The sequence below is a fragment of the Lipotes vexillifer genome, unplaced genomic scaffold (genome assembly GCF_000442215.2).
Source record: "Lipotes vexillifer unplaced genomic scaffold, Lipotes_vexillifer_v1.1 scaffold806, whole genome shotgun sequence".
Lineage (NCBI taxonomy): Eukaryota > Metazoa > Chordata > Mammalia > Artiodactyla > Lipotidae > Lipotes > Lipotes vexillifer.
The window spans coordinates 189,953-215,188 of record NW_006783439.1 but is presented as its reverse complement, the minus strand read 5'-3'; the positions used below and the strand labels follow the sequence as shown (position 1 = coordinate 215,188).

The window sequence follows — 25,236 nt, the reverse complement described above, 5'->3', positions numbered from 1 at the left end:
GGGGGAGGAGGGGAGGGGTGAGAGCAAACTGAGACTGCCCTCACTGAGAACCTGGGGTAACCATCTCCCAGTTCACAGGCTGCCCAGCCTCTAGCCCACCGTGACCTGGGTCACAGAGAACTGCCAGGAGGACCCAAACAGGGTCGGCAGCGGGAACCCCAGATGGTTCTTTGCTGCCTCTCTAGCAGCTGGCTCTCAGGCAGAAGGGCGTCCTTCTCAGCGCGCAGACCCTGATGGTCTGTCATCAGCTGCCAGGGGACTTGGAGCCCTTCCCCTGGAGCAGCCCCCTCCTCAGCAACACACCCCAGACCTCACCAGGACAGGCACAACTGGAAGCTGCCCACACAGGGGCTGGAGCTGTAAAATCTTCATCCCTGCTTTCCGAGGAAGAAAAACACTGATGGCAGCACGTACAGCCTCAGCAATCCAAACGCTCCCTGGCTGTCCTTAACCGGCCTGGAAGTGCCCCTGCCACCAGCAGTGTGGGGTCCAGCCTCCTCCCGACCCACCCGCACAGGCCACACGAGGAGCTGGGCTCAGCCCCTTCCGTGGGCGCCAGTTTTCCTGTTCCCAAATGGGAATCCCAACAACTCGCCCTCCCCTGTGGGAGAGGCCACAGTTTGGGAAGTTCTAACTTTCCGCAAGCAGGATGTACACAGACACTTGGGGACTAAAGAGAAAACTGAACTAAGTGTTCGGATCCAGGGCTGCAGCCAGCGTTCCTAACACATCCCACACTGTTTTAAACAAGAAACAGCAGATCTCACTCATCAGCACCAAAGGGAAATACGTGAAAAGACAGCTAGGTCAAATTCCCTTTTTGTATTTCACATCAAACGGCGTCCTGCAGTGCTGGGTTAGAAGAACAGAGGGTCGGGGAAGTGTGCGGAGGGGAGAACCAGACAAAAGCCACCCGGGGGCGCCCCTCGCTCCCAAGATGCTGATGGAAAGGCTCTTCCCTGTAGAAAGAAGCCAAGCGGAGAGCGAGCACCTCTGCAGGGCTTGTTTCCCTGCCTGTGGACACAGGAGAGCAGAGCACAGAAAAACATGCCCGCCTGCTCAACCGAGATGGTCAGGGGCAATTCACAGACGGAAAGGCAAGATACCGCCCTCCCCATGGAGCTACCCAGGACGTACTGTGACATCTAATTGGGTCTTGAACCAAGTAAGCTTCTCCCTTAGTTTCTCCTGACATCCAGCACCAACCACAACAGAACCCAGGTGCCTTCCCTGCAAAGCAGGGATGGCACAGAAAATGTGTTTTGCTGTTTCTCCTAACAAACACTCTTTTTTCATTTTAATGTCGGGGGGTAAATTACTTGAGTTTAATCACAAAGCTGTCTTTGAAGGCTACATTCAAGCAGCAAAGTAGAGTATTTACAACCTGAAAACACTGAGAGTCTTCTGAAACACTTTTTCTCAGGAAACAGATTTTTGGTGGATTGCTTTCACCTGCTTCCCCTTTCTGCCTCTATACAGACCTGTCCCTCACCTCTCCCCGTCCCACCTGCCACCCAGGCCTGTCCACTCTTCCTCCTGGCCGTCTCTCGAACATGCTCACTTTACAGAACTCATTCCACTCCTACCTCAATTCAGCTCAGCAACATGTTTGATTCAGATATTTCAAGAGGTGCCTGAGTGGTCTGCCTCCTCTCTGCCCAGCTCCCTACCCTAAGCACGCTCCCCAGGGGCCTGGGCCTGCCTTTTAAACCCCCAGATCTGATCTGACAGCCTTGATCTACAGCTTGAACCCTGTGATGGTTCCCCTGTCCTCGAACTCAAGTCCAAACCCCCTAGTGATTTAAAAAAAATCCTCTTCTTAGGACCCCTGCACCCCTCTCTACTCTGCGTCCAACCCCACTCTCTCTACGCCCAGCCACCAGGTGCTGTCCCCGCACCCCGGGAGGGACACATTCACCTGTCGCTTCCACGTGACACCTGAGACGGCTCTCCTCACACAGTGACTCACACAGCATGCAGACACCCCGCTCCACCTGCCTGGTGGAAGATGCACTAGGCGTCTGAAGCATGCAGCTCTTACTTACTGTGCCCTCCTGAATGGCAAAGGCTAATGCACGTTTTTTCAGATTCGTTCCCAGCAGGATTTAGATTCAGATCAGAGGTGTTCACTTGCGACTGGAATGCTGAACAGGGTGAGGGCGCTGGAGGTGCAGAATGCAGCAAGGCATGGGGACCCTGGCTCTGAGCTAGAGGTGCAGCAGCGGCCTCCCGTCCAGCTCTAGGTCGGGCACAGGGAGTATGCCTTTGGGGCCAGTCCCGCCTGGTGCCCCAGGAGCCGTCCCTGGCCCGGGGCTGCTCCTCCAGACCTTCGCACCTTTCTATAGTCACCTGCTTCCCTGTACTAAATCCCTTCTGCTTAAAAATCGACGCCGATAGACCCATTAACTCGTCTTTCTGCTGCATTTGACGGCAAGTGCACAGACAAAGGGCCCAGCCTGGTCCACCACGGGGTTCAAGGCCAGCACCTGGCAGAATAAATACTAAACAGATGGATAGAAATGGACATGGAGAATTAATGGGAATAAAAATAGAAAAGCTATTTTAGAACCCTTGATTCTTCAGTCAACCACAGGAGTAAAAGGTGATAAAAATTTTAAAAAACTACTTTTATCTGCACAAGTCCACTCTGATTCCCTAAGAAAACCCACTGTCTGGAAGAAAATCATCACTGTTCCCAGCTACGGAAGAAAGGCTGGCCCAGAAAGAAGAAACTGGAACACTCAGAACTGTGTCCTGCTGTTTGAAAATTCAGTGTGGTGAGGCCAAAGGGATGGAAAGAACCAGCAGCCCAGGCCCAGCCCTGCCCCCGCCGGCCACTCTGCAGGCCCCCAAGCAGGGTCTCAGGGGGTCAGTCCTCGCCTCCATCTCAGAGGTGACAGTGCCTGTCTCCCAGGCTGGCACGTTGAGAAATGACATGTGTTCACATGTGTGAAAGCATTTTGGGAACTCAAAGTGGGACAAATGGCCAGACTTCTTAATGCTGTGTTTCCTTTTCAAGAGGCAGAATCTTACAGAGGAAGTCACTCATAGAAACCAACGCTGCTGCGACCGAGGCAAGCAGCCCCAGCCCAGGTCCAAACACCACACAGGAACCAGGAGGCACACACCTGGGGTTCTCCTGGCCCCAACACCCCACACACACACTACCCGTCACTCACAACAGGAAAGCCCCAGAAACACAGGGTATTTTCCCACCACACACCTCAAATAATGCCTTCCAGAGCCCCTTCGTGCCCCGCGTCACCATGCAAGAGAGAACAAACCAGCAGCTGATAGGCCACCTCGATGGCGGCGTAGGTCACACAGGTGAGTGACAGCGAGGGGCCGAGGCGAGTGGAATGGGGGCCCGTCCTCCCTCCACCTTCCCAGCTGCCTCTTCTATTTAAGATTTCCTCTTCGTGGACACAAAACAGTTAATGTGTCGCCAGCGTCCCCTCTTCCACCCTTCCGCTTTATCATCTTTCTTCTTTTAGGTCAGGAACGACACAGGAACTGTATTTCCACCACAAATGAAATGTTACTCAAACAATTTTCTTTGCACTACTCAGTGTTAATTTACATATTTTAACAAGTGAAAAGTCTCAATATGCCAAAGCAGACAAATGGCTGCAAGAAACCATCCTAGAAAGAATGTCCCAAACAAAACTATGGCAAATGAAGCTATTTCTGACTCTCACTTCTGGCAAGTGAAAATGAACACAACAGCAGGACGTTCAGGCTTCCCTGGACAAAGTGCTACTCAGTAATTCAGGGTCTCCCAGACTTCTCCCCCAACCATCTCAGATATTAGGTAATCAGTCCCTCAAATGCCTTTACGGCCACCACGTGGCTACAGGGCAGCAACTAGTCAGGAGGCTACCCAAGATCTTGGTAAGCCTTCAGACCTACAAACATTAACTGGCATTCTGCCACGAGTAAAAGAATGAATTCAACCACTCTGTGCCATCCTCAGGAGTCGATGTAGACCTGTACAAGAGACCCTCCATTAGCTTTTGCCAAAACTAACTACAACCTGGGGCTCTGATTCCACTGAGGACCCTTAAAAACCTGTTTTATAGGTATACACCTATATACCTGTACAAAGAAAATAGTATTTCATTGGGTGCTTATGTGAGGATTATTTGTACCCACACAAATGTGGTGGTTTAAAAATATCCCCTCAAGGGGCTTCCCTGGTGGCGCAGTGGTTGAGAGTCCGCCTGCCGATGCAGGGGACACGGGTTCGTACCCCGGTCCGGGAAGATCCCACATGCCACGGAGCAGCTGGGCCCGTGAGCCATGACCGCTGAGCCTGCGCGTCCGGAGCCTGTGCTCCGCAACAAGAGGCCACAACAGTAAGAGGCCCGCGTACCGCAAAAAAAAAAAAAAACAAAAAACAAAACCCTCAAGTTCTTGACACTGCTCCCGAAAATGGAGTCTAATTTCCGCTCCTTTCATCTGGTCTGGCCTTAGTGACCTGCTTCTAACTAATGCACAGGAAGTGACCCTGCAGACTTCTGAGGCCCAGCCAGTGAAAGGTGTACAGGGTTGAATACTGTAGCCCCAAATTCATGTCCACCCAGAACCTGTGAATGAACCTGTTCACAACCTCATTTAGAAACAGGGTCTGTGCAGACGTAAGCTGTAGTGAAGTCAGGGGGGAGGTGAAGGTACAGAGACACAGAGGGAAGATAGAGGCAGAGACCGGAGTGATGCACCTGCAGGTCAAGGAATGTCAGAAACCGCCAGCAAACACCAGAATCTACTACAAGAGCCAAGGAAGGGTCCTCCCCTAGAGGCTTTGAGGCAGCATGGCCCTGCTGACACCCTGATTTTGGACTTGCAGACTCCAGAACCATGAAACAACTTCCATTTTAAGCCATCCAGTTTGTGGTATTTGTCCTGGCAGCCCTGGGAAACTCCTGAATTGCTTGCTCTCTCTCCATTTGTTGGTATCGTCACCCTGGGAACCCAGCCTCCATGCTTCGAGGAAGCCGCCAGCCACATGGAAAAGCCACGTGTAGGGTCCCTGACTGCCAGACACACGAGTGAGAAACCCTCAGGCAACTCCACCCCAAGCCTTCAAAGCACCCCAGGGACTTCCCTGGTGGCACAGTGGATAAAACTCTGGGCTCCCAATGCAGGGGGCCCGGGTTCAATCCCTGGTCAGGGAACTAGATCCCACATGCATGTCGCAACTAAGAGATAGCATGCCACAACTAAGAACCCGCCTTCCGCAACTAAGACCCAGTGCAACCAAATAAATAAATAAATATTAAAAAAAAAAAAAAAGGCACCCCAGACGGTGGAGTGTGGAGTAGAGACAAGTTGTTCCCTCTGGGCCCTCCCAAAGGGCAGATTATGAGCAAAATAAACATCTGTCATGGTTTTAAATCACTGTGTTTGGGGGCAATTTGTTATCCAATAATAAATAACAGGACAACACATGTATGTATAATCCTGTTCACCTGACTCAAACACAGATCTTCACATTCAAAACATGGTCCCCATGCCAATTAGATGCCAAGGCAGTCTACAAAAGTTCCCTTCAGCAAACATTTATGAAGAATCCTCTTATCTGGAATTCTACCCTTGCCTTCCTACCTAAGGGAGGGTCACCTCAATACCCCTAAGATAACAATGCAGAATAAGCCAAGAGTTTCTGGGTCTTTTTAAATGACGTGTGAAAACTAGGTGTGTTCAAACACGTTTATCATTTAAAGAACCCACTTTATCTACAATCTTCATGGCACACTACATTTAAAAAGCTTGAATGCAACCATAATTTATAAAAGCTTGAGTGTAATGTGTATTTTTTAAAAGGGGGTGGAAGGTTCCCAGTGGTTAATCTCTGAGTGATGGAATTACAGGTGATTTTGATTTTCTTTTTATATTTTCAAAATTGTCTACAACAACATTTTGATAATTAAGAAAAAGACAACTTTTTGACATTTACTTAAGCCTGACTCATACACAATCATTTTTTGTTTTAAAACAAAGCTGAATATCCCTACTTATATATAACTCAGGAAATGAGCTTCCACCCAGTTTACTTGCATAATAGCATTTATGCAAACGGTCTCAACCACACCTATTTGTGCAACACACAGGAATGCAGAAAAGAAAGAAAATGAAAATGACAATTCAATCTCCAAGAATCATCTGAAATCTCATTTGAAGTGTTTACCATCAAGCGATCAGTCCGTAAGATTCGGTTCAAATTATCAAGACAGAGAACTTGACTGATCAGCCGCTGCCCTGACAATGGGTGCACTTCACTGTGCCAGGCTTCTCCCGCATCCCATGGGCTGTGGCCGGTGAAAAAGGAACAGGCCAGGAAGGTGCCGAAAGAAAAAGACAACAGCAGGACCACATTTGGTGAGCAAGGTGGAAAGAGCTAATAAAAATGTAATAATATATATGTACAACTTCTGCTCCAGCAATTCAAGTTTTTTTTTTTTTTTTTTTTTTTTGCGGTTCGCCGGCCTCTCACTGTTGCGGCCTCTCCCGTTGCGGAGCACAGGCTCCGGATGCGCAGGCTCAGCGGCCATGGCTCACGGGCCTAGCCACTCCGCAGCATGTGGGATCTTCCCGGACCAGGGCACGAACCCGTGTCCCCTGCATCAGCAGGCAGACTCTCAACCACTGCGCCACCAGGGAAGCCCGATTTCATTCTTTTTTACGGCTGAATAGTATTCCACTGTATGTATACACCACATCTTCATTATCCATTCATCTACTGATGGGCACTTAGGTTGCTTCCATATCTTGACTATTGTGAATAATGCTGCAATGAACACAGGGGTGCATATATCTTTTCAAATCAGTGTTTTTGTTTTCTTAGGATAAACACCCAAGAGTGGAACTGCTGGATCACATGGTAGTTCTATTTTTAATTTTTTTGAGGAACCTCCATACTGTTCTCCATAGTGGCTGCACCAATTTACATTCCCACCAACAGTACAAGAGGCTTCCCTTTTCTCCACATCCTTGCCAACACTTGTTATTTGTTGTCTTATTGATAATAGCCATTTTGACAGGTGTGAGGTGATATTTCACTGTGGTTTTGATTTCCATTTCCCTGATGATTAGTGATGTTGAGCACATTTTCATGTGCCTGTTGGCCATCTGTATGTCTTCCTTGAAAAAAAAAGTCTATTCAGATCCTCTGCCAAGTTTTTACTCAGGTTCTTTGTTTTTCTGATGTTGAGTTGTATGAGTTCTCTGCATATTTTAGATACTAACGCCTATCAGATACATAGTTTGCAAATATCTTTTCCCATTCATCTGGCAGCCTTTGGTCTTGTTGATAATTTCCTTTGCTGTGCAAAAGCTTTTTTAGTTTGAGACAGCCCCATTTGTTTAGTTTTACTTTTGGTCTGTCTCTACTGTCCAAACCTGTGCTGTCCAATATATGGCTATCTAATTTTAAATTAGTTAAAATTAAATAAAATTCAAAATTCAGTTCCTTAGTCCCACTAGCCACATTTTAGGTATTCAACAGCTACATGGGGCCAGCTGCTACCGTACCACAGAGCAAAAAAAAGGGAACATTTCCACCGTCACAGGGAATTGTTAGACAGTGTTGACCTGAACGAGGCATAAATTTCATTACCACACTGTCCCTGAGAGGTTCGGCTTCAAGCTTCTACCCAGCCCCCAACTTGGGGACTTTTATGCCCATGCAGAGTAGCAATGCCAGCCTGAGGTAGGGATGCTGGCCAAGGTTGGAACTCCCTAGGTCACGTGAGATTTGCACCCATACGTGCCAGCAAGCCAGCTCCTCCCACAGCTGAGAATCACTATTAGTCCACCAGTAGGGTCTTTAAAATTCTGAAAAAGAGCCTCATTCCAATTCCAAGCACGAGTGCTAACTTCCTAAGATTAAAAAAAAATAGATAACAGAGTCATGTACTGGGGGTGACAGACCAGCTCAACTTCTCTGGGGACTTCCCAGCCAGACGGAAACAATCAGGTTATTTTCTGCCTCAGAATTTGGAATTGGGGACAAAGGAGAGCTAGCGGGAATACAGTAGTCTTTCGAAGCAAGGAGACAGAAAAGTGATCCCATCGCCCAGTTTTAACAACAATCAACTCAGGCCAACCTGGTTTCTTCTACGGCCACACCCAGGCCCCCTGCATGATTTAGGTGATGGAGAGCTCTGGAGAGGCCCCCTGCGGCCCAGAGAAGTGGGGTCTACACAGAGCAGGAGGCCAGAGGCAGAGATGGAGGCCCCGCTGGCGGCCACCCAGGGTCTAGGTCACATCCTAGGTGACAGTTACTAACTAACTCCCTTTGGACCTCAGATCTCTCCCTGTACAATGAGCACCAACTTCATGAGGCTACTGAGAGGAAGACAGGAGACAATTCCTGTGTAATGCTGAACGTAACCCTGGCTCGGCAGAGATTTGCAAAACACGCGCGCGCTCTGGTCGCTGGTGTGACAGCTGTTGTTGGCGCTCTTTCCACGGCTCAACTGCACTGTTCACACCTGGCTCTAACAGACACCCCAGCACGTCCTTCATCTCTTCTGAAAGCCAGGACAATCTGTTTTCATGGTTTTAATTTAGAAGAAAAGTGAAGAGTCCATACAAAAAAAAACAACAATAATAATATTATCACTCCAGATGCTGTGGTTTCCTACTACCTCTACCCCTATGCTATCAGCATTACTACCACGATGACTAGTTGTAATAATACTAGCTACCGTGTTTCGGGCTTCTGCTCCATGTCAGGCACTGTGATAAACCCTTCACAAATATTACACTGAATCATTGCAGCCACTCTGCAAAAGGGATTCTGTTGTTATTTCCACTTGGCGGCTGAGAAAACAGGTCCAGGGAACTTAACTGACTTGCCTGAAATCATACAGTTAAGGAAAACAAGGATTCGAACCCAGGGCTGCCTGGCCGGAAGCCCCATGCCATTCACCCTCACCCCAAACTACGGCAAAAATCCTCCTGGAGCTAAGAAAGGAGCCCCCATCCCCACCCCCAAAATGAAAAGAACTTTGTATCACATCTCCTAAAAGCTTAAAACTCCAAATGAAAGGACTCTCACCCCTTCCCAGCGGCTATCTGACTCTCTCTCAAATGTGTACTTTACCTTCTGTACTGGGACTCCTCGACTTTCAATATCCACTGTTAGATGTTTACTGTGACTACAAGAGCCTCCCTCCCCTTGGATGCTCAAACAGTTCTTGAACTTGGGGGTGGGGCAGGAGTGCTAAGATCCCGCATTATGTCCCCTTTTTTAAAAAGAAGCCGTAAAACTGAAGTGTTCAGAAGCGAGGTGTAAGAGTCACCTGGTTTCTGGCTGGGAGATGTTCCCTCTCATTTCCTCCTACAGAGGCAGATGTTTTTAGGCAACAGTCGGTCAATCACATTTCAAAGAATTCCAAGTCTGAAGTCTTATCCCCACCAAAGCTTACACTCAATAAACCAGCATTTCTGTATCTAGGGCTTGCCTGTGGTGATGAAGCTTCACTGACTGTGTTACTATGAATTCGCTAGAACAAATGGCTCTGGGCAGCGCAGTCTCTGAGGACTCCGCCCATACGATACAGGAAGCTCGGCTTCCTGCAACCTGTTTTACAGGACTCTGGAGCCCCTCGGCATACCAAGGCCAAGGCAGAAGGTCTCATGAGCAGAAATTACCCTGCAATCGCTCTTGCTTCTCCCCACCCCAAACAGGTACCCACACTTTGTGCAATGCACAAAAATATCCAGAGGCGTGGAGGAGTATGAAAAGAGAGATTAGTCATTCCCAGAATTTTGGATTTCACGAGCCAGTAAAATTTCAGAGGCATTTGGGAGACTGATGAAGTTAAGAAAACAAGGAGAGTTAAAAGCAATAACCAAACACCACATGCAGACATGAACAGCCCTTCTATCTTCTATCACTACCATTTCAAAAAAAAAAAAAAGTTAAAAACAAAATGTAGAAGGCCAGAGAATCAGAGTATCAACAAAAGACAATTCTTCCTACAGAAAAAAGAGTCAAATTTTCAGGTAATGACACACATACACACAGGGGTGGAGAGGCAGGCAGACAGGTACACAAAACATCCTCCTTTTTCCTCCCTCCCTGCAGATGGGAAAACCCTGCTCTGGCTGGTCCCAGACCTTAGCACATATGGTCCTTCCCACCTTGCCCTGTCCAGCCCAGGCCCAATGGAGCAAGGCTGCTGGTCTCTGCTGGGTCCCCTTTCCCAGCCCAACACTCCCCAGGTCCCATCACAGGCCTCCTTCCTAAATGGGCAGAGGGCCAGAGTGCCAGAGACCTTCTCGGCACGTCCTTCAAATCCCAGATGGAGTTTCTGCCAACTCTATCCCTTGAGAATAAACTCTGCAGCCTCCCAAAGCGTGCTTCAGGAGGTTAAGCATGTGTACACACTGTGAGAAATGGCAAGGTCCCATTCTATTCAGTTAAAGGGGATTTCAGGAGCACAAATAGTGTCACCCACACATGAGGAAAAGGGAGACCTTTCCTATAGGGAAGTACTTTATCATAAAGTTATAGGGAGCACTTTCCTATAACAGCATTAAAACTGGAACAATTCCCAAGGAAGAAATACACATTTGTGACTATGAGAAAGTACTCCGCAAATAAAAAAAAAAAGCATTTCTCACCTTTAAACCAGTTACATAGGAAAAGTCTGAGGCCCTATCTAGAAATGATTCATTATCTGGTAACTAGTAGCACTTTACACAGATTTGGCCCTTACTAATCCGTGTGCCTCTCTCTGTGAAATGCTTGATTTATTGGAAGGAGGTTATATCCTGAGATCCATTATCTTGAATGTGGACTTGGTTTTAGTAGGAAATAGTCAAATCTTGCGAGGAAATAAATAGTCATGAGTTTGATGCACTTTAGAAAGGAAGATATTAGTGACTCACACCATTATACAATTTAACAAACAGGAAAGTGGAGTCACACAGTCCCAAGAAAACCAGAAAAAGCAAGACACATAAAGCTTAGATATGCTCACTAATGGGAAGCCCCTTTTTTAATCTGTGCAGGATCTGGTATTTTTTAAATTTAAAAACCAGCACTCTTGGGTCCCCTACTTTCTTTGTTAGTATATGTTAGGAGGTCTACATCTCCTCTCACTGTGAGATACTCAAGGGCACAAATGCTATTCCTCTGTGAGATACAAGCATCCGGCACAGACCTGGCACAGAGTAGGTACTTAATGCATACTTGTAGAAAATAAGGAAAAAAGATAAAAGGAGGATGAACATGCTGCTAAGACAGTTCTTCTGCATTTCTCCCATTTATCAGCACTGCAAAAGTTTTTCCAACAAACCCACCCAGGGCCTAATGGCGATATGAGGAGACATCCAAAGCTTGATCAAGAGGCTCATTCCACATAACTACATTACATACACACACAGCGGCTTGTCCTCCCATTGAGCAGAATTCGACAGGGTATAAATGGTACTTAGAACAGAATTAGGAGGAAAACCAAGCAGGTCTTGCCTTTTCATCCTGGTATAACTTGTTGACGCTCTCCATTTGAAAGTTGTGGCTGGACTGAATTTTGTCCAGCTGTTCCCGCTGCTTTTCCAGCTCCCCCTGGAACTCGTTCTTTTTCATCTCCACGGCCCCTCGCTCCGCTGCCGCCCTGCGGACCCTGCCTTCCAGCTCCACGATGCGCGTCTGCAAGGACATTATATCTGTTATGATGATCTGCAATCATGATCACTGAAGTTACTACTATGACTCCCTGAAGGCTCAGATGATGGTTACTTTTTAGCAGTAAAGTATTTTTATTTTTTGGCTGTGCCTCGAAGCACGTGGGATCTTAGTTCCCTGACCAGGGATCGAACCCACACCCCATTCATTGGAAGTGAGAAGTCTTAACCACTGGACTGCCAGGGAAGTCCCAGCAGTATTTTTTTTTTTTTTTTTTTTTTTGCGGTACGTGGGCCTTTCACTGTCGTGGCCTCTCCCGTTGTGGAGCACGGGCTCCGGACGCGCAGGCTCAGCAGCCATGGCTCATGGGCCCAGCCGCTCCACGGCATGTGGGATCTTCCCGGACCGGGGCACGAACCCGTGTCCCCTGCATCGGCAGGCGGACTCTCAACCACTGAGCCACCAGGGAAGCCCCCAGCAGTATTTTTAAATTAAGTATGTACTTTTTTTAGACATAACACTATTGAACACTTGACAGACTACCATACAGTGTAAATATAACTCTTTATGCACTGGGAAAACAAAAACTCACATGACTTGTTTTACTGCGCTATTGGCTTTATTGCGGCAGTCTGGAACTGAATTCGGGATATTGCCAAGGTCTGCCTGTACATAAAATGGCTTATGCTTTACCTGGCGTGAGCTGGTGCTCAAATATTTAGTTCCTTTTCCTCACTAACAGAGCATTTAAACACTCTTTATAAGACACAATCTCTGAAAACAGATTCAGTTCTCTGCACACCAAGACCCCATCTGCCCAGAGAACAGGGGTCCAGTGGAAGCTCAGACAAAAGCACTACAACCGTGGGGAGGTAAGCATGAGAGGAGGACAAAACGCCCCTATGGGATGGATTTCCATGGCTAAGAACTCAAGCTCTGCCATCAGAAACACTGGGTTGGCATCCCAGCTCCCCTCATCCTTAACCTCTCCGAGGCTTAGTTTGCCCACCTGTGAAATGGGGAACATAAAATCCCAACCTGAGAGAGTCTGTGTACAAAAGAAGGCAATGTATGCAATAGATCCTTAAAGAAAAATTATTCTGACGCTTGCTAAAATGATAAGGAAAACTTTACTCAAGGCTACTGCAACAGGGGTCATGACTATTGCAGTCAAGAGAGAAACTGTTCTCGACTCTGAGCACATCAAGGACAGCAGAGGATTTGTAGCCAATGAGCAGAGTGAGGGGGTCAGTGGGTGGCAAAGCACTAAGAGGGTGGGGAGATTCTTGCTAAACTGGCCTAACAGGAGTCTTGCTAAAGGCAGGCCCAGGGCTAGACATCAAAGATAAGGGATGAGGACCTTGCTCAGGTATCAGGGGTGGAGGGATAAGTTAGCGGGATTCTTTGCTAAGCCTGGGCTGGGCAGGCCAAAAACAGGATGGGGGACCAAGATGGAGGCCTAGTCACGAAGGGGGCTCCTCAGAGGCTGACTAAACTGCGGTCAATGAGAGTCTCTGTCACTGCTCAGCACTGCCTGACCCACAATGGGCAGCAATGAATGGGAAAGATAAAGTTATTATTATCTGTAAATGATGCTGATAAAGATTTCTCATGCCCATTTTCCACGTGCATTACCAACACCACTCTTAGATTTTGACTGTGGACTGGAGGACCAGAACGGGCTGTGGGCAGGGTACTTAACGTAAGTTGTCTTCCCAGAACCAGCCCAAAAGGCTTGACTGAAAATTGTTAACTCACAGGAAAAGCAGAGGCATGTCCTGGCAGCAATCCTAAGAAGTCACAAGCGGGTCCTCTCCCACCCAAGAGCAGAGCTGGCGTGCAGTCAGGCCCGGGGCTGGGTGGGGGGACATGCAGAGCCCCCCAGCGAGCATTACAGCATGCAACACCTTAGGTGGTGATAAACAGCAAACCCCTCGGACCCCACCGCCCAGCAGCTTTAAATACTCTATGACATACACACAAACAGAACACCTGGAGATCCACGCTCCGGGAGCTCGCAATCCAGTAGTTGAAGCCCAGGACAATGATACAGGCCACCAGGGCAGCCAGCACGAGGGGCGGTGACTTCATGCTCCGACGCCCGTTTCCCAATCCCATCATCTCACAGACCAGGCTGAGAATCTGCCAAATAAAAACAAATACACAGGCCTCAGTACCAGTATTACCATGCCCCAGGCACGCCACATCCGTCATCACAACCAACGCGAAGATGTCCTGTCCCGAAACACGGGCTGGCGGCATCTTCTCCTTGAAATGCAAAGCTGTCAGTGGAGAAGACCGTGTAAGTAGCCCACCCAGAGCCAGTGGTGTGTACCCTGGGCAGTGTGGCCAGACCCCTGGGACAGGTTTGTGGGAGCAAGCACCGTCCTAGAAACCCATCACACATGGGCTCAACACCTCGGGCAGGTAACAATTTCTCTTACACTTCAGTTTTCTTGTCTATAATTATAGTTCCTACCTCCCAGTACAATCTGAGAAATCATCATCTCTTTAAGCAGCAAAGCAAATAATAGTGCTTCTACATCACACTAGAAAGACTCCATTTCTCATTATTCCCCAAAGCCTTTTTGATCTGATTCCTAACCAGGGAGGGTTTTTTACTCTGTGACAGAATTGCCAAAGATACCCAGTTAAAGTGTTTCCTGAGCAAAGCCGGAAAGCCTTCTAGAGGTGTGTGAAGCCAGGACCGGAGGTGCCCTGCCTGCAGCAGAAACAGGCATTTATGTTCTGCTTCCTTTGAACACTGTTCTCTCTCCCTTTGAAGCCATATCTGTGCAGCACAGCCGAGTTAGGAGAAGACTTCAAGGGCTGCAGGGAGCATGGAGCTTCTTAAAAGGAACACAAATACACCTGAGAAGAAAGGAGCTATGTTTCACTCACGGGCTTCAACCCCAAGCCAGGTCTGGCTGGATCCTGGCCCTGGTCAGCAAGGACAAGGGAAACTGACTTTTCCAAATGGCTTTCGCTGAGCCAGATCAAAGGACCTTATCAGAGGGAGGGCAGCACACACAATAAACAGTGTCCCTCAGAACAGATATGCTTTTATGCCAGGTGTGCCCAGCAATGGAGGAAGAGGAAAAGGAGTTGAGGGAGGAGGGGGAAGGGAGACTACCAGGGACTCAGCTTTGAGGTGAAGTTCCTGCAGGTGAGAACACAGAAGAGCTGACAAAGCTGGCTCTCCCCCATGGTACCTGTAGCTAAGTGTGTCCCTGGGAGACATCCTCTCTCTCTGAATGAGCAATCTAGTTGAATCACCTAAAACAAAGCACCCCCAGAATTCCCATGAATTGAGGGCTGAGTCCAGCCTCCACTGGCTGATGGCTTCTTCACCAGCCTCTGGTCTCTAGGGACAAAAGAGGGAAAAAAGTTTTAAATTCAACTGACAGTTGATATCAGCAAACATTGTACCTACTAACAGAGACTAATGCTCAGAAATACTAAAGTTCTAGGAAATTTTATAGATCTGCTAAAAATGTCTCTACTGCCTCATCCTGTTTGATTTTGATCACAATTTTTTTTTTTTTACTCATTAATTTTTTAAAATATAAGAAGACAAATACAACTGGGGAGAAAAATCACACGAAGTGTAAAATTAAAAGTCCTCCTCTTCCCACTCCACTGGCTGTATCCTTCTATTCCAGCTGCTCTTAACCCTCAGAGAGCATCAGAATCGCCTGGGACGCTTCTTAAATTACCAACAACTGGGCCCACTCCTTTCTCCGTTAAAATTTTTTGCCCATAATTTTTGGTTGTTGGTGGTGTTTTTAAAATAACCTAATCTTATCACTCTTTTATTTTATTGCTTCTAGATTTTGCTTATGTTTAGAAAGACATTTCCTACTCTAAGTTTATATATACATTTACCCATATCTCCTCTCAACATATCTATGTTTTCATATTTATATGTAAATGTTTCATCCACTTGGAATTCCTTTTTGACGTAAGGAGTAAGGAAATACAAAGAAAACAACTGTTTTTTTGTTGTTGTTGTTAATGGCTGGCCAGTTCCTTGGGCATCCTTTATGGAATAAACTATTTTTACTTAGTTCTTTGAAAGGCCATCTTTGTCATATGCTTAATTCCCTAAAAATAAACTTTTAGATGGGACACTCACTTGACCTTTTGTTATTCCTGCAGATGTAAGTCAGGGTATATACTATAGCTCTGAAAACAATATAACTCAACTCTCACTTCAACGAAGTGTACAGATGATCATTTAACATTCTCCTTCCTTTAGCCAGTCAGTAAAAAATTTAATGAGCAACTACTAAGGGACAGGTGCTGTGCTAGCACCAGGAAGCTCAGGGCAGTGTTAAGAGAACAAACTCTGGAACCTGATGGCCAGAGTCGGATCCTGGTTCCACCTCTTCAGAGTCACAGGACCCATCTGTGCCTCACCGTCTTCCTCAGAGGGTTAAAGTGAGTAACAGATGAGTAAAGATATGAGAAGTGCTTAGAACCACAACTGGCACATAGTGTCAATTGCTCGATAAACGCTGACTATCATTATTAGAGATGGAAAGATGAATAACAAATCATTTCCAGATCTGGTCTTTTTCTTGTTTTATAAGAAAAAGGTAATGAATGCTTTCCTTCCTCAATCATTCTATTTTATAGGAACCAGCCATCTGCATTCTTCCCTTCACTCTGCTGTCAACTGAAGCAGCAGTAACTGCCATCTCCTGGGACTGACTCCGGATACCGCTGCAGTAGCAGACATCCCAGACCAGGACCACACTATGTAAAAGAGAGATTCCAGGAAGTTGAGTAGTCTCAGAAGCCCGTCACTGTGACCCAGCACTTGGCCAGCTGGACGGTGTGCAGCCACCTAGAGGGATGGTTAGGAGAGCCCTGGACTTCCCAATGGACACAGGGCTGCCCAGGTAAGAAGATGACCACAGCTGTGCCAAGAGGAAGGGAGGGCCAACAGTGAGTCTTTGGGCCTGCAACATGCCTCACCACGGACTTCCAGGACTGCAGGAACCCTGCTGCTGAAGACAAAGGGACGAACATAGGGGGTAAATGCCAAAGCCTGAGGAAGACTGAGGGCAGGAACTCAGAGCCAGAGTTTACAGCTGTCAAACATTTCAAACGCCTTCCTCTCTTCCACCTTAGAATTTATGTAGGCTGCAGGGTGATGGAAGTGGGTGGGAGACAGACTGTGTCAGACAGATTAATAGTTATAATTTAGGCTTCAGAATGTGTTTTGTCTCATATTTGATTACAGTCACCTGACATACTGAAAAAGATTAACCTAAACCAGCCGAACTCTGTGAAATTCCAGGTTTCCCTGGAATGAAAGAAAGTGGTGTGTGTCTGCACTAAAAGTTTCTTGTTAAGTTGAAAGAGTCATAAAAAAAAAAAACCCTGCAGATTCTTTCTACTGGCTTAATTTAAAAAATTCAATCTACTGGTTAAAATTATTGTTTGCTTGTAAGACAAAAATTTTTATAAGCAAACAGAGACCTCTAATTACTTTTTTCAGAAAAAGAAAAATCATAAGAAAATGGGCAACTGGCCAAATGCATGAGCCCCTTGAACCTCCTAGTTAAATAAATTTTTCATTTCCTCATTTTCACAGAGGTTTTAAATCATATAGGCAAATATATGGGAGCAATCAAATCGGATTGGCTTGTTTGACCAATGTCATCACTGCAGAAACAACACACCTTCTCCAAACAGCAGGGGAGCCGCACCTTTATGCCTTTTCAGAAGAACTGGCTTCACCTGGATGGCGGAGGGCCAGAGCTGGAGGTGCCCTGCACGGAGTTCAGAAGTCACCATAGTGAAGCAAACAGACTGGAGGACGCCCCACTCAGCATTTTTTTGGAGGGTTTAGAGATATTCTACTCCCTCCCAAGAATGTCTCCAAGGCAGGGGTTAGCATACCAAGGCCCACAGGCCATTGGTGGCCCGTTTTGTAAATAAGGGTTTGCTGAACACAGCCATGCCCAGCCCTTGAAGTACTGCCCACAGCTGCTTTCTAGCTACAAGGCAGAGTTGAAAAGTTGAGATGGGTTATTACGAAGACTGAAACAGTTAAAGTATTTACTATCTTTCCCTTCGGGAAACTTTGCCAACTCCTGCTCTAAACCATTAGGGTTAAATGACAAGTCCACTGTATTCTCCTTAAATTGCTTTAAAAACTTACTAGGGGCTTCCCTGGTGGCGCAGTGGTTGAGAATCTGCCTGCTAATGCAGGGGACACGGGTTCGAGCCCTGGTCTGGGAGGATCCCACGTGCTGCGGAACAACTAGCCCCGTGAGCCACAACTACCGAGCCTGCGCGTCTGGAGGCTGTGCTCCGCAACAAGAGAGGCCGCGATAGTGAGAGGCCTGCGCACCGTGATGAAGAGTGGCCCCCGCTTGCCACAACTAGACAAGGCCCTCGCGCAGAAACGAAGACCCAACACAGAAAAATAAATAAATAAATTACTAAACTCCTACCTCCAACATCTTCTTAAAAAAAAAAAAAAACTTACTAGGAAGTGCACAGATTCTCCTCCTCTCACTTTCCCAACCTCCAATTTTTCCCCAATTCTAGAAGCTAACAGTTTAGAAAGAAAAACCTTTAATAGCATGGTAAATGTAGTTAATAATACTGTATTGCATATCTGAAAGTTGCTAAGAGAGTAGATCTTAAAAGTTCTCATCACAAGAAAAAAAATTCATAACTATGTGGTTACAGATGTTAACTAGACTCATCGTGGTGAGCATTTCACAATATATACAAATACTGAATCATTTTGTTGTATGCCTGAAACTAATGCTATGTCAATTATACTCAGTAAAATGTTTTAAAAAGAAAAACTAAAAATTAATGTGCATGTTTAGCGCTATGCAGTGAAAATACCAAAAACTGAGGTGAATGAGTGAAAATGAATGAGGAGAACCAAATTCCACTGTGCTTCTTCCAGCACTTGATTTTCTGAAGAAGGGCCACCTTCCCTACAAACACCAAGACTACACGTTGGCAGGCGTTCCCAAATTCCTCCTAGTCTAGTTCAGGAGTTGGCAAACTTCAGCCTAACGGCCGAATCCTGCCAACCACCTGTTTCTGTACACTGCCTGAAAGCTCAGATTTTAAGTTTTTTAAGTGAAAAAAATCAGAATAATATTTCATGACATGAAAAGTACTGAAATATACGAAATTAAAACTTCAGTGTCCCTAAATGAAGTTTTATTGGGAAACAACGATGCCCATTCATTTACGTATTGTCTATCGCTGTCAGGCTACAAGAAGTGAGTAGCTGTGACACAGCCCACATGGCCTGCAGAACCTAAAATACCATCTGGCCCTTTACAGAAAAGGTTTGCTGTACCTTTAGACACCTGCTGTAGTTCAGTGGTTCTCAAAGTGTGTTCCCTGGACCAGCAGCATCAGCATCATGTTGCAATGTTAGAAATTTAAATGTTCTGGCCCACCCCAGACCTACCAAGTCAGCGACTTGGGGTCTGTGTTTAAAAGCCCTCCACGTGATGCTGATGCAGGTCAAGGTTGAGAACCACTGTCCTCTCCAGAGCTCACTGGACAAGTCTGACGAGTGAATCTTGTTCTGGCTGCACTCATTTATTTTCAAAAAGTGGAAAGACATGTTGGAGGGGGTGTGTTGTTTATCTTTGGAGAAATACTTGTATTTCCCTACTGTTTAAAGGTTGAGTTTGAGTTTTTTCCTCCCAGCTCTTTCATGGCCTTTGGCCTTCCGTTTTATTCTACTATTTTCTCACCTCCCATCTGCAGTTGCAAACATTGTCCCTAAACCTATCTACTACTGTGTGCCCTAGAGAAATAAGGTTTCTTTTTACCTCCCTAAGAGGTAAAGAGTAACCTCAAGTGGACTCCATTTAAAGAAACTTCTCCGTCGAGGGTGTTTTCTCCCTTTGGCCACCTCAAAGTCACTGTTCACCTGTGGATAAAGGTACCTCTTCTTTAATCAGAATGAAGTGATCACTAATTCCAGAGCAACATGGCTTCTACAGGACCTCCCTCACTGATACAGAAAACACAGAGGAAAGATAAGGAATCATCTATCTGCTACACAGATATAAATGACAGAGAGCATTTTGATGGGCTAGACCCTCCAGTTCTGACAGCACTGATATCAGAGAAATAGTTAAAAAAAATTTTTCTAAATCAATCATTAGTATATTAAAATTCTGTCCAAGAATTCACCAAGGCAATACTTTAAAAACTGGTAATAGCAAATGAGCCATCTTGAAGTTCCAGCCCAACTGGGCCTCAAAAGACTTCAGCCCAGTCAACCCACAGAATCAGGAGCAATAATAAAATGATGGTTTTAAGCTTGGAGATGATTTGTTACGGAGCAACGGATGATCAAAATACAAACTGTTACATGAAAAAAGTTACAAAATAGTAATTATCATATTCTACTCTTGTTGAAAAAATTTTAAAAATACACTCAATAAATCAATATATTTTTCCACCATAGAAAATATATAGCAAATGTTTATAAGGAAGGATATATACAAGTTGTAGTAAGGGAGCAGAATATATAGAGGAATGAAGCTTTCATTTTTTTTGCTTTATATCATTTTTTTTCTCAATGAGCGTATCTTTAATACAAAAGCCAAACAGTAACAATAAAAAATTGAGATGTTAGGAAGATGTATAATGGTAACATTAGCAAGTTTTGAAGCTGTATTTGTAGCATTCCCAGATTAAATCACACTATTTTACAGCTTCTTCTAAAACAAAACAATGACAACATATATATGTATTACGAAGTAGAGAAATACACTGAACTCATTCAAATACATTCCAAGGCTCCCTTCTGTGCTGGATCCCACCACCAGGGACACTAAGAAGACCCAGGTCCCTGTCTTGAGCCTGGGCAGGTAACTGAGAGGAGATGCAGGGCAGCGTGAGGACCCGTTTCTGACTTGCTGACGGGGCAGCTCCTCTTCTCCTCCCAACCTCCTAGGCTCATCTGTAAAGGGATAACCTTGGGGTCTGTCTTCTAAGGCTGGTGTGAAAATTAAATGAGAGCATTTACTTGCCACCGAGTAAATACTAAACTGAAAGGAACTGCTGTGGTATCGAGAGTGTGGCTAAAGTGAGAGAACCAACTGTCTACCAGCAGGGTGCATGCATCCCAGAAGGTATAAAAGATGCTCCACGTGGCTGGGGAAAAAATCCTAGAAGTTACATTTATTTTTATCCAAAAAGTAGAATAGCAGCTATGTTTTAGTAATGTAAATATTACATATAACAAGTTAAATATATTATGTATATACTAATTATTTTACACTATGTTACACCGTACTAATTATACTACCATGAAATACTAATAGTGCTAATAAAAGCAGGAACTGACTGACTGCATCCTCACAAAGACCCTCTGTCGAGGGTCACCTGTCACCAGCCCTCTGAGATGCCTGAAGCACTCCTTTGACTTTGGCAAGCGCACAATGAGGTAGATGGACAAATTATAACTAAACTAAACCCCACAGAGGATATGAATAGCTTTAAGATTCCTACAGAAAGCACAAATTAAAGCTACACTAATAAACGCAAGCAGAGGTGAACACAAGGCCAAGGCTGGGAACACACTTCCCGCCCTGAGTCAGCTTCACCTGAGCCACATCACAAAGTAAAAACAATGATGATGTACTCAGATCTGACAAGAACCAGGCCAAAAATACTCAAAATTCAAGGAGTATATGAAAAAGGGTTTTACTTCCACTGTGATTAACAGTGAATCCATCCCTAAGTGTACACTGAATCCTGAGATACAAGAAAACAATGACAGCACATGTATATAATTTATAATTAAGTAATAAACACACATAAGAGGAGTGCTAAAAATTGGTCTTAATTGAGATATAATTGACATATTACACTGTATTCGTTTTAGGTGTTAAAATTTTTTTACTAACAAGAATGAGCAAAAAAGCTTGGAAACCACAGCAAACTACAATATATATCACTATAATCATATTATATAGTATTTTTACATATATATTCTTCCTGTCAGGCACTAATTAATCTTCAAAACCTTAGTTAGAGGAAGTTCTATTAATGCAGCCTTGAAGGAAAATAAGATTAAAATGTTGTAAAAATCTGAGAAGGTATGCATTTTTTTCCTGAAAATGGGGGAAATTTCTTTGTGAAGCAAAGTAGGCTCTCTGGGAATTTTGGAAATAATCCTTAAACTTCACACCAAGTCTCTCTTTCAATGTAATTTCATCAGTAACTTGAAAAAGTCTAGAAAAGAAAATAACCACAATCTAGGACCATCTTGGGGGAGCAAGTGAAATCACATTCACACTTTGTTAAGGTGAACGCCGAGAGCATATCAAGACCGTTCCCTTTACTCCTGTGAATTTTTAGAAAATAATTTTAACCAAGTTTTTTTTTTAAGCAAAAAAAAGTGCTTTTTTTTCTTATCCCAATTACAGATGTTATTTCCCATTTCCCAGGTCATTAAAAAAGAAATTAATCTTTTCCTAAGGCACCTTATTTTTTTCTAAAGAAAAATAAAAACAACAATAATACAACTGAATTAAAGCCCCAGGCACGGGGCCTCTCATCCCTGTCCCTGCCTCCCCCTCTCCCGGCCCCCCCAAGCCTGTTTAGAAGCAGGGCTGGTCTTCAGGGACCACACTACCTTCAAGCTCCCTTTCACTAAATTGCCCGTGATGGGATCCTGTTCCCCACGCAGCACAGCTGGCTTGAAGCGACAGGCCACCTTCTAACCCTTCCCGGCAGACGCAGTTTCCCCAGGCTCTGCCTGGCTATCCTTTGTGCTTCAGATGCAGAAAGCCAGCTTGCAACATTCACAGGATCTTCAGCACAGTCAGCAGTTCCCTCCCTGCTGGGGGAAGGTGGCCACATAAATGGACTGAAGGTAGCCCTGGGCCTAACATGGTCAACCATCCTCACTGCTGTTTCAGCCGCACCCCTCAAAAAAACTATATGAATGCAAAATCTTTTCATTCCCCCATCAATAACTGGACCTAGGGCCAGCAATTAGAAAGCAGATGGCATCCTTACCTCCTAATAGCAACGTCCCCAAAATCTGACCCCCCCCCCCAGCATTCCTTCCTCTCATCGTTGGTCTTTCATTTTTGAGAAAAAAAAAAAAAAGTGGTATCTTCACAGGAGAACAAAATACGTCTTGAAGAGTTAACCTGTTTTCTTTAAACATCCTATGAACTCAATGTTTTCACCACTGACCCCTTAAAAACTGAATTCTGACCTAAGAACAGCAAGCCTTAGCAAGTTACTGGTTTCTGTTTACAAATAAAGTAAAACTATTCTTCACGATAGCATGAGCTTGGCTTAATCTTCTGTAACACAAGTAGAAGGAGCTAGGGATGCCCTAGGAGACCCACGAGGACCAACAAGAGATTCCACTTCTCATGTCTCACGTTACAAAAAATTCAGAAATACTAAAACCGCCAAATTTGAGTCAATCTCATGGCCATGAGTCAAACAGAGTCACTCTAGAGCTGTTAAATATTTAAGCTGGCTACTGGACATCTTACTCTGCTCCTAGGAATGTCCCTCAATATTTGCATAATTTAGGGCAACTGGGCCTTGAAGACCACAAACCAGACAAAAGAAATCTCAAAACCGTGAAAGCCACACGAGTCTGGTTTTGCAAATTTGTAAACGGGATATCTTAAGCACCACCATTACCTGCCGAATACAATGATTCTTAAATTCCGCTAAAAAGAACGCTCATCAAAATAGGCATTTTGCCTGTTTTGTTTTACCAAAAAACAATCATTAAGAATACTAAATAGGGTGTGACACATAAAGAGTATAGAAACCCAGGAGACTATTTTTACAGCAGAACAAAAGTTCTGTGGATCCTCCACGCCGCCAAAGATGGGAAATACTGGTACAGGAGGGAACCCGGAGCATCCCTGAGACGGGTTTCAGAGGACCTCTGGCGGCTCGCAGACCGAGAACCCGGCGTCAAGCTCCCGGTCACCTGCCAGGACGCGACCGCTGCCAACTTGGGCACCGTGGCTGCCCGAGCGCGCGCGGGGCTGAGGGGGAAGAGATGAGCGGCGCGGCCAGCCCGCCCTCCCCGCCTGCCAATCACGCCCGCACGGCAGGCACTAGCGCGACTTTGGAGAATGCTCGCTTTTGACTTTGGATGCCGACGCGCGTGACACAGCTAAGAACAAAAAGAAAGGCCCCGCATCGCCCCAGACCGGCCTCCGCAGGGGAGCCCAGCCCGGGAGACGGAACCCGGCGGGTCAGGGCGGCCCCGGGAAGGAGGCTCCGGCGCGGGGAGGTGCGGGGCCGGCCCCGAGCCGACTCCAGTAAAAGGCTGAGGCCCGGGCATAAGCCGGGGGGTGTTTCCGGGACCCGGCGCGGGGTCTCTGGGCGCGGGCCCGGGGCCGAGGAGGGACAAGAAGTTAAGGCGGCCAGTGCGGCCGGAGGGCGCGCCGAGCACGCGCGCCGCCCACTCACCTCCTGCAGCGGCTCCGGTGGCCGCTCGGTGCTGCGAGGCCCGGCTCCCAGGCCGCCCGGGCCGCTCTCCCACCGCCGCCGGCCTCACGCTCCCGCCCGCTCCGCGCCCCGCGCAGCCTCCAACGCCGCCGCGTCTCCGGCCTCCGCAGCTGCGAGTCCCCGCCCCCGGGCAGCGCCGGCGGCGCGGTGAGGAGGCGGCCTCGCGAGCGCGAGGAGGCGAGGCCGTGGCCGCGCCCGGACACCCGGCCACACGGTGCGCGCGCCCTGGCCCGCGGCCGACCTGTGACTGGAGCCGGGAATCCCCCGTCGCGCCCCCTCCCCTCCTCCAGCAGCCCCTCCCCTCCCCACTGCGGCTCCCGGCGCGCCTTCTGGTCGAGGCTCAGGAGAGCCGAGCAGAGCGGTCCAGAGGCTTTCGGAGGAGACGCGCAAGGTGGGAAGCGGCGGCGGAGAGAAGGGGCCCGGGGAGACGGGGCCCGGGGCACGCGGAGACACGCCCCCCAGCACCCCCGCCCCCGCCCCGAGGGAATTTTCCGGAACCCAGAGCTGACCACACCCAGCGCCACCCTCCTGGTCACACTCACGTCTCCTCAGTAGTCCCGGGATCTGTGATCACGAATTTGTCCTTTTTCTTCCACCAGCCCTTCGCAGTTGGTCCTGATCTCCCCATGGAGGTTATCTCTCACCGCTAATTTGTGGGGTTGCGACCCTGGGATGGAGTGCAACAGAAAACGAAGATTCCTGGGCGTTGCGCAAGCGGGATCCTCTAGGACTTTCTAAGGATGGGGCTTGGGAATTTGAATTTTAAACAGCGCCTAGGTGGCCTTCGGGCACATGGAAGTTTGAGAAGCACTGATTAGCCACACCTGCCTGAGAAGATGCCACAAAACTAGCGACCTATAGGATAACCATACTAGGAAATTCTAAAGCAGTGGTTCTTAACCGTGACAGCATTGGCCACACATTGGAATTCTCTGGGAGCTTTTAGAGTATTCAGATACCACGGTCCCACCTCTGGAGTTCTGAGCCCGAACATTGGTATTTTTGTTTTAAAGCTTCCCAGATAGTTGTAACGTGTGGCCAGCATTGAGAACAGTTTTCCTAGAACCATCTCTTTTTGAACCTACCTGGCT

At 46.7% G+C, this 25,236-nt stretch overlaps 1 protein-coding gene across 1 annotated transcript in view; it reads right to left on the bottom strand.

Annotated features, from left to right (window-relative positions):
• GOLM1 (golgi membrane protein 1) overlaps positions 1-24,281 on the bottom strand; it is a 52,421-nt gene extending 28,140 nt beyond the window's left edge. Inside the window, exons 1-3 of the mRNA XM_007456109.1 lie at positions 24,107-24,281; positions 13,631-13,780; positions 11,483-11,662 (exon numbers count right to left, since the gene is read on the bottom strand). Coding sequence (XP_007456171.1) covers positions 11,483-11,662; positions 13,631-13,759 — 309 coding nt within the window. The 5' untranslated portion in view covers positions 13,760-13,780; positions 24,107-24,281. The remainder of the gene's footprint in view (positions 1-11,482; positions 11,663-13,630; positions 13,781-24,106) is intronic.
• Positions 24,282-25,236: the final 955 nt, after the last annotated feature.